Source organism: Varroa jacobsoni, unplaced genomic scaffold (assembly GCF_002532875.2).
Source record: "Varroa jacobsoni isolate VJ856 unplaced genomic scaffold, vjacob_1.0 scaffold_198, whole genome shotgun sequence".
Lineage (NCBI taxonomy): Eukaryota > Metazoa > Arthropoda > Arachnida > Mesostigmata > Varroidae > Varroa > Varroa jacobsoni.
Window position 1 is genome coordinate 51825 of NW_019213100.1, and position 10275 is coordinate 62099.

Consider the following 10275-nt stretch of genomic DNA (forward strand, 5'->3'; position numbering starts at 1 on the left):
TGAAGAGACTCCGAACAGAAGCAGTAACAGCTCAACGCTTTCACATAGTCAGCCACGTATATTCGACGTTGATCCTATTTAGAGGCGCTATCATTTTCACTTTTTCCGTTTTTAGACGAGCGTCAAAACGTTGAAACGACCAGCAACAACATACGAATCACATTAAGTTCGCGTATTCTATTAAGTGCGTACTAAGCGTGTACATTTGCTCGTAACAAGGAACATGTCTGTTGTTGGTTTGTGTTACATAAGCACTTGCCAGGTTCTTGCATCTATCTTAGCTCTATTTAGTTAGACATCCATATTTATGCTTCACGAGAATCAAATAGGAGGTTGGCCCCAATTGCGTAGTGAGAGAGAAAACGCGTTGAGGGGCACAGGGGTAAAACTATACCTCCATGGCGCACTCACTTGCACCATGACCGCCCAGTACTTGAAACAAGCCAAGAGCAACGTGATGAGAAGCTTGGATAGAGAAAATCTGCTACCAGACAGTAGGCTACGACCCGGGAAGCTTCCTGCATTTTGCTGAAAACCTTATGAACCTTATCAGCTAAACGCAATCTCGAGAAGTGTGGCCGAGATATTTCGCCTTGCCATCAGGCCACTTGAGACCAATCTTTTTGAAAGTTTGCTGCAAATTGCTAATTGCTGGAGTCTCATTCAGCTAGGTGACGCACGCCGAGCATGTTTTCCAAAGTAAAAATGAAATGTACATAAAATCATGCAAGACAATTCCGTTATAAACACATTCGCAGATTGTACGGGCAAAGCCAATCCTGATACGATATGTGCGAGTAGAGAACCCTAGCTAGCGTACAGATGATTTCATTTCGTTAGTATACACAACAAATGCGCTTACTCAACGTCAGCTAGCGACCTATGCCTTAATCGTTTCCAGGTTGAACACTATTCATGCACGAAGGTCAAGCTAAAGGTCTAACAAAAATTGCTGTTCCTCAGGTTTTGCATATGTGGCTTTGATCCGTCTTTCTGTTGCCACGAAAACGCTGCTGTGCAACTATATATTAGTATATATACAAATGTCAACGCATTCTTGTCTTTGGAGAAGCTGCCCATTTCATCCAGAAAACATGGGTGCATCCAAAAATACCCGTAGAGACACCGTCTACAAGGTACAAGACGAGTCACCTTATCGACTGTCGAATGCCGAGGTTGCTCTTCAAATAAGCAAGGAGTGCGCGGTAGCGTACGCGACGTTGATCTCAAAGAAAGGTGGCGTATCGGGCTGAAGAAGGGGACGGGGCGAGTTCCGGGGCTGGAGGTGTCGTTAACTGGGGCTCATCGTTAGTTTAATCTTCTTCAGCCGTCAACCACTTACCGACGTCCGGTGCGTCAAGGTCTACAAGCAACTGCTTGGTTATCTGGAAGAGCCACGCAAGCTCGTGCTCTCATCGAGACTTCTTTCTTCTGCGACTATGCAGCTCAGCGGTGGTGAGATATAATATACGGCTGCATCCTAGTCATGGCCACATCGGAGTTGGATACATCCGATCCGACTATTTGTGCTGGGTTTCATGGACGGCTTTTTTTGACAGGAGCAGCCGCGGTAGCAGTAGAAGCCTCCGTAGTCTCTGTGCCAACATCACACGACCATTCTCTCTTAAAAGATTGTTTGCGCTAGCAGAGTGGACAAATCAGATGATAGCGGTGCGCAACCCACGACTAAGAATGGATAGAAACGTAAAATGACTATATACTCGGTGCTTATAATGCTATTAGTTTTAGTAAAGGAGGCCTTAGAAGGGTTTTCGAAGCGGCAAACCTCGAACATACAGGCATATGTTTAGTACTCATACACACGTATCTATATATATGGACTTCGTACTCGCTCTACACCGTACACATCGGATGTGTAACGTATCAAACACGTCTGAGCATATTGCACGGGCAATGCACTTTGTGTTTTTTGATCATCGACGATGAAACATATTACACATATGGCTCAACCGTATCATAAATTGTTCTACCAAAATCAGTCGAACCCTGGGTAAAATTGCCAGGACAAGAAGACGGCTGTAAGGAACAGAAGTGGCCTTCAAATAAAATAAACTATTAATGAAATGACTTGCAGATATTCTTATTCTATAATTTCTGTCCGCTTAGTATATTTAGTCTTCAATATAGCAATATTTTGTAAGATTGTTGCTAAACCGTTATCATCCGTAAGTCTATCGGATCACCGCAGAGGCTGCCGCATCCAATAAATTACCCCTACATACGTATGTAGCCAAAGCGTAAACCATTTCTCACAGGAAAGATCAGAACTGAAAACAGCAGAGTAATCGACTGGTCGGTCCCCGCCCCATCAGTAGAAATGGACGTTGGCTTCACCAAAATAATCCCTCTATCTTTTTAATGCGCGGATGTATCCATTTCTACTATACAAACATATGCAGTACAGCAGAGCCCTACCATTGCGTTGGCCACTGGACTAGAACCATCGCCGTCGAGCTCGGCGGCCTTTTCCGCGGCCCTGTTTGCCCTACTGCTGCCATTGTTCTTTCAAGATGGCATCGCAAGTTCTTTCAATGTTGGTACAATAGCCCCGTATTTGGCGTAATCATTTTTTATAGACAATATAGGGAAATGCTGCTTTGTTCACTCCGTTTTCGTACGCTATCCACGTTCCAATTTTTTATCGTACTCGATCTTCCTTATGTACTTTGTATTTTTCTATCTTCCGTGTTCGCTCCACTGAACCTAGATGTTTGACAAGGGCTCTGACATTTCATCGGTCCGAAAGACAACCATCGAGGGTAGTGTCCCCGTTTGCTGCCGCCTCTCGTATCATTGCACGAAACCGCCTCCCTGGCAATAGAAGCATAGAAAGTACCGGGTGTATTCAAGCACGGAAAGCCAGAGAATGAGAATATACTTAACTCAGCCCGGAAGATATGCTCAAGCCGTTAAGAGACACATGCACAGACACATTGCTCTCTCATTTTTTCCTGCCTTTCGCTCTCACTCTATCTTTCTCTTTCACACACCCACACACACATAGCTCTCCGAATCTATTCCGGAGAAATAACTCTGGAACGCCTGCCGTAGTTTTCAAGTTACGAGTAGTGAACTGGCGAGTCTTAGAGGAAGCAATGACTAGAGCTATTGCTACTTCGTCAGAAGCTCCACAGCCCACTACGCCTGCGGCTGATACTAAAAACTGGGCCACAAGGATAATAAAATGATATAAGTCACCTCACAACAGGGGCAGTCGGCAGTAAGGGCGGCCAGGATGACTGTTGTTTAGATGGCCGGGACGATAGCATACAATCTTTCTACACAAAAGCTGATACGCATATCGTCGTACCTCGTCCATACAAAGAAGCAAAATGGGGCCCCGTCATCCCGTCTAATGTTCTCCGAATGACAGAGGAAAGGTCCTGCAAGCGAATTCTGGGCCGCAAAATGAGCAGATGACGTAAATGGCGCTCTTTATATTCGTTCGGTATTATGATCATGACCATAACTGTTTCTGATGAGTCAAAATTAAAATGGGCTGGCTGAGACGGACACTGTGTTTTGTGACGAAACGTATACGAATAGTTACAATATGATCTGATTATAGCCATTAGGGACGCATTAATTGCAATAACTTGCAATTGTGAACGATCAGTGGAAATAAAAGTGGGCCATCACTATTTTGATGAACTGATTAAATAAACAAATGCTTTGAGTTGTATTTTATGCACTGTGTAGGTGAAACACTGCATAAGACGACTGGATTCTTGCAGCAAGGACGGTAATACGTCTAGGCCTGGTTTCAAAACCGGACGACTCGTTCCTAAATTTATGGACAAATAGAATATTATTTAACCTGATGACATGGGTTGGTTCCATGGTGTTGACAACTAGGGTATCCTATGAATTCCTTCTTCTGTAGTTTATATTGAGCGCATCACGATTCACTGCATTTTTTTTTAAATAGCTAATTTTAATTTTCTAACGTTCAGTCGCTCTATACAAGTCTCTTGTAGGTCATGTTCCTTTTTACCCGCTCTCAGAATGCATTAGCATTGAACAGCCCTCAGATGTACAACCGACGGTTCAGTCTGCTAATGTTCTATTGGGGATCTCGCTCCAAGCGTCTACAGAGCTTCCCTTCTACCCCACCAAAGTTTTTACGTATTGACAAACAAACGGAAACTAGGTAATAATACTCTCTCATAAACTCCATTGGAATAGCAGGGAGTGACCGGCTGTAACAGTCACGACCAGGGCTGCGAAAGCAATACTGTACAAAGGATCTGCTGAACCCGCAGCAGTCGCCGAAGCAAGAAGCACTCTTTGCGCGCTGATCTGATTCCTCCGCTCATGTGACGCGACAAGGAAACTCCGGGGTGATGTCTGTTTCGACGTAGTGATCAAATGATTTCGACTTGTCACACACCCCTCACCAAGTCCACTGCCAGTGCGTAGTAGTAACGTGGAATTTGCTACTTGCAGCAATTGTTCCGGTGACGGTCTTTTTCTCCCGATGGCCGTGACGACGGTAAGCCTGTCCTCACAGAAGCAGCTGCAGCATCGGCAGAACCGGCTGCGTAAATGATGGCCATGGCGATGAATTGTAAAACAATGGAGGGCTAATATATGGTTGTGTTAGTGACATCACCTCCATCGGGCGCATTTAAATAGTGGCTTGAAATACGGGATTTTAATACAGTTCAGGCAAGTACAAAATGTATTGGAACAAGGGATAAGCACACCCCTGCCGAACATGATTGGTTGTGTTTTTGATGGTAGCCAATAAAGAAAGTGTTACACATGAAGGAGCCCTTACTTGAAAGTGAAGAGCACAAGTTACTCCTTAAAGTTAAAGTTATTCCTGAAAAAATGCCATCGACCCCTTAGGATCATGCTGTCTGTCTCGAGAATATGCTGGCTCGACCTATTTATCACTTTATTCTTACAGTTTCTTGGGTGCCAAACATATGTGAGCACCCCCGGGGGGATAAACCACTAACCCGGCCAGTCCGTCATAAGGGCCTCTAGTGCAATCACCAATCAACTCCCTATTTCTCTACGGTTCGGAATTATGCTCGTAGAAAAACGTAAGAAAAAAACGACTGCAATTCGACACTGACGCGGCCATCTCTTTTCCCGTTCACAGCGAGTCAGTCTGACTAATACCTCTGTAGGGAATAACATAGTAATGTTTTTTCATCAAAAGGTTTTTCGCCCGTTGCAGCTGCCAACGTTGCTAGATTTAAAGGTGGAACTGTTAGGACCGAATGTCAAATGTCTTTTGAGGCTGATGAAAGGGTGGCAATAAACTCGAAACTGACACGGCCTTCTCGCTTTTTGAGTAAGTAGCCGATGACGGTGTCTGTCTGTCTATCTGTCGTTCGTGGGCTATCTGTTAAGGAAAAGGCACTTTTTTTTTCTAGAGAAGGTTCTCCAATAATTGTCGATAACCAAAGAGAGAAGAAAAGCAAACACGGTTGGCTTTCATATTATGCTGATATAGAGTATCCACATAATGAAATCACTTTCGTGCATTTCTGTACATTTATTGAGATAACATGACTTTTTAAACATCCTGTGTGCCGTACCAAGTATGAGATGTTGGGCTGAACAAATGCGCACACATTTGTACATCTTTAATAAGCTCGTTGATATGTCTGTAAAACTTATGAATGTATCCATACTTTCTTTCCGTAATCATAAATGAAGCTACATGAAACTTCTCATAACTTGAACGTTACCAGAAATCCGGTGATGTCTCCACTGGCGACAACGTTACTCACCACTAGTAGTACACCCGCCTTTTTCGACCTAACGATTCGTCCGCCGGGTTATCCCCTTTCTTTTTCTAAGACCAAACGCCACATATATACGTTGAAAAGAAAAATGTGAGCCTCTCCCGTACACTTAGCTCAACATCAGCGTAACAAAGGTGGTCAATTAAACGTGTCGCGTGTAAAATGCAACGATAGAGACGCAATCGAATGATTCCAATATTGCGGGAAGGCTGCAAGCTAAACCCAAGACGACTAAGGGCCTTAAACAGTGTTCTATGCACTGGGCCTCGACATTGGGTTTGATGGACTCGTCCAAAGGAAATACATCTCTTCTACTCGTTTGGTCTATATTTCGACAAAGGAACGGATGAAACGCAAGGTTACATGTACATTTGCTAGACTATAGGGCGGGTTTCAGCGAAATTTAAAATCATCCTTTAGCTACCTAATAAAATTATTGCAGTAATGTGATCAGCGGCGATCTATGAATGTATCTACGACCCATGAATACTTACTACTACTACTGAGTTATACGCGCTGCTTGGTAAAGGTAACGGAAAATTCTAGTACAGACCACGTTACCGGCTTGTGAACGTCCTGACGTGATTGGTCGCACAACAGGGTCCGGCGAGTGGTCTGAGACTCGACGCACAAATGTACTGTCGCATAATATATATAGCGAACTCCGCCTCTAAAGTGGACCGTTTCGTTGTTCGTGCCTTAAATGTGATTGTGGAGGCCTTTTGTCTGAAACGGTTACGTGAATCAAATAAAAAATGCTTGTTGTCACACAACAGCTCATCGACGAACACAGATAGTCAAAGATGTGGAAGCCCGTTTCAGCTGTCCGTGTTATCGGTACGTCCATATAGCTTAATTCCCGCTTGTGAGCACACAGAACGACAAGATAGAAGACGATGAATTTGCTTTTTCGAGAAGCAGAGCGATGTTGCAGCTTGCCAACGCTACAATTCCATGTTTTCACCGACGTAACAAGCCGACCAGGCGGTCTGAGCTAACTGAAATATAGCTCTCGTAATATTCTGTGGATAAATGCTTGCAGAAGTTCTAACAGATAAAACAGTTGTGGCAAAAAGGTCGGACTGTTGCACGATGGTGCCGACAAAGTCCCCATATGTTAACCCCACTAACACCGTTTCTAACTTTCACTGATGCGCCCGCCTCCATCCAAGCAGCGAACACATTCGGAAAACTCAAAATGGCAGAGAAAGAACAGGTCTTCAAACACATTATTCGTTGGATTTTCCTCGCCCTGGTTGAAAACAATGGGAATCGCAATTGAGACTGCTTTTGGCCTTTTAATGGTACCTCCGATGGCACGCTGTGATCGATCTCGACGCGCCCGCACTGAGAAGTGCCAATGACAAGCACAGCGAGATCGAGTGACCAACCTGCCGTTCCTTTTATGTTAAATGTATCCTGTACGCGAATCCGTGTGTGGATGTGCGGCATTGACGTTGTCGTGTATTACAGTCGACAGTATATCTAAGTATCCGTTCACTGCCAGCCAACGTATATTATGCGAACAGGCTTAAGAAGAACCGTTGGGCAGTCTTACGTTTATGTAGCGTTGTGCTAAAACTTGTCAACAATGGAACAAACATAGATGATCAACGTATTGCCGGATTATCCGTGTAAATCTGGAAAAGGACACTTTTTAAGAAACGAAAATCACATAGCACTGTTTGGGGTCCTTTGTGCATGTGTAACGCATGCCGATAACTTAGGGTGTATAGGGTACTTGTGCGTTGGACCTCAAATTTAATTGTTTAATTATGCTTCACGATTTGAGCGACGACTAGATAAGATCAAACACGTGTGGTGAGCCGCAATTATATTTGCCTTTTAAAGCTGGAAATTGGAACTTAATGGATGTGTATATATATATATATGTACACATTGTAGCGCAATCTAATTGATCTTGCGTGATTGTGCAGTGGTAAAATGGTCGCTTAGATCCAAGCAGAAAGTCTTTCACGATGATTCCTTTTATACCTGGATAACAAATTCGTCGAAATTAGATTTGCACCTAGTTCAGTCTTGGGCCGACTAAGTTAAAAAAGATGTCACTAATATGTCACAGCAGGTATTGCCCTTCAAAAGTCACTTCCCATGTCTACTTGATCATTGTTTCTAAACCTCGCATCTAAACGTTGCCATATTATCCCATTTATATTTTCTAACCCAATGTACTTTTGTGGCGTTTAGCGAAAGATATTTCACGGCGTTTCTTTCGTCTCAGGCCCAGAAGCTAGCTTTCACCCAAACGGTCCCACTATCTAAGGAGAACTGTGGTCACCGTTGGAGCTACCCCTGAATATCAAAGAACATCACAAGTATTATGACAACCTATTATCTTCTGCTTCAGGAGCCACTGTAAACCACGCCATCAAAAATCCACAGCGCCTCCGCTTTTGTCTAAGCTACACCGTTAGTTCTCGGCTAACCTTCGACAAGAAAGAGACTTTCTGTCGTTTCCGCGCTAGCACAAAATTGGCTTCAGTAACATGAATCGCAGAAGTAGAAGACGTGTCCACATGACCCTGCTACTTTGAGCACTCCTGGCTGCCGCTTCAGCGACCTCGCCGCAAGGCCATGCGGCAATGCAGGTCTAGAGAAAAACAAGCAAACTGGAAGAAGGGCAGATAGGCCGAGAAAAAGAACAAGCTTATTACTAAGAAGAACACATTTAAGCAGTTTGCTTGCTGAGTTTTTCCTCTGAAAGGGGAAAGAATGCTCCTCACTTTGCAAAAAGAGGCAAACACGCCTTGAAAAAAACGTTCTTGAGGAACATTTTATGACTGTTGCGAACTGAAGACCCGCGATCGCTCTGTTACGGGTATACGGACTACGAGAAAGGCATGGACTTGACTTAACAGCAATATATCCAACATGATATCCCCTAATTTCTCTTGAAGCTTAAAGGAAATAAAGGGGTGGCATATGTGCTACAACGATTCTCTCCACCTCGCTAGTTAGGATTTTATGCGACGATTACGGAGATAATAGCGTTATTTCAAGTACCTTTTATTCGCCTGGGATAGTTTTACCGTACGGCGTTGCCGCACTCGATTCGAACTCACGAGAAGACACCGACTGCAGCCAAGTGCTTGCGAGGTGAAGGCCAAGTCGTCAGCGCTACGTGAAAAAAGCGCCAGATCCGCGGCCACGTGCAAGAACGAGTACCGTAAAGTGTTCAAGTGTGTTGAACAAACGCAACAGCATCAAATATGTTTCGCAATGCTTCTGCCATAGGCGAACGCCTGTTAATTCCATTATTGGTGAATTAGCGTGCACGGCATGAAACGCTGACAGCGCCATGTCTCACCTCGACCTGTTCCACATCGCGCGCGAATTTAAACACGCTGAACTGTAGACCATTGGATTGTAGAGGTACGTTCTTCAAGGATGAGTAAGACGAAATCCACGTAGCCGATTGCATGCAATCTTGTTGCTTTCGTGAGCGTTAGTGATGGCACGTTTATATATATATATATATATATATATATATAGCATAAGTATAGCATAATATAGCAAACGCAGCTGAACACACACACACACACCAGACGGACATGAAGGAGAGGGCTCAAGGAAAGCCATCCCACAGAATAAGCTCACGCACACTTGGCTCAAGGACTTTATTACTTTTTGTAAGTGCCCACTGGCTACATGGCTCCCGCCCAAACAGAAGAACAATATCTATGGGATGCAACTAGCAACAATACATAACTACAGTAAACAAATGATTACATACCTACTTGTAACAGCACGAATGCTAAATACAACCATACTGTAGCACAGAAATGTTAAGCAATTCCCTTTCCTTTTTGCGCTTTGTATTCCACTTCGGCTGACCGTATGCCTAAGCGTGTGTACTACATCCTATGTAACCTCCGAGCATGACACCTAATCGTTATTGTACTCTACTGACCGGCTAAGGCGATGAATAGTCCAAAGAAAATGCTGGTGATCGCCGCGACGGTGAGCCAGAGCTCTAACGTTGGCTCCATAAGAAACATCCTGTCAAATTCACATTTTAAATCGGTTAGGCTTTGCCGCTTTGCTGGCAACCTTTTTTTCTGCCTCTCGGCCAGCGAGCAATTGACAACGAGCGTTCGTCACTACAAGCAGCTCGGGTGCACCGTGCCACTAGAACTCTAGCTGACTGACGCCCTCTTGGGCGAGTCGACTCTGTGCGCCAGCTAGGGTTAGGTTGTAGCGACGTCGGGGATCCTTGGACTCGCCACCCGAAAGGGAGGGTAATGTTTGTGGAGATGGGAACAAGTAGAAAGGGCGAAGGGCGTACCTGAGGGTCACCCTTTGTCCCAAAAGACCCGGGACTTACTTGCGAATGAGATTAGGTGAAGGAAAAGAGCGCCAAATTTTGAATCTATATATTTCCTAGGCAAAGGAAACAGGTATATGAATGGTTAGTAGGTAAGTATCGGAAGCACTGAACACAAATGAAAAGAGCATGTATAATTTGAGACGT

General features: G+C 44.3%; 1 protein-coding gene across 2 annotated transcripts in view; it reads right to left on the minus strand.

Annotated features, from left to right (window-relative positions):
- Window positions 1–9986, minus strand: part of LOC111273462 (N-acetylglucosaminyl-phosphatidylinositol de-N-acetylase) — a 58325-nt gene extending 48339 nt beyond the window's left edge. For both annotated transcript variants that reach the window (XM_022855157.2, XM_022855164.2), the window contains exon 1: window positions 9715–9986. In XM_022855157.2, coding sequence (XP_022710892.1) covers window positions 9715–9802 — 88 coding nt within the window. In that variant the 5' untranslated portion in view covers window positions 9803–9986. The remainder of the gene's footprint in view (window positions 1–9714) is intronic.
- Window positions 9987–10275: the final 289 nt, after the last annotated feature.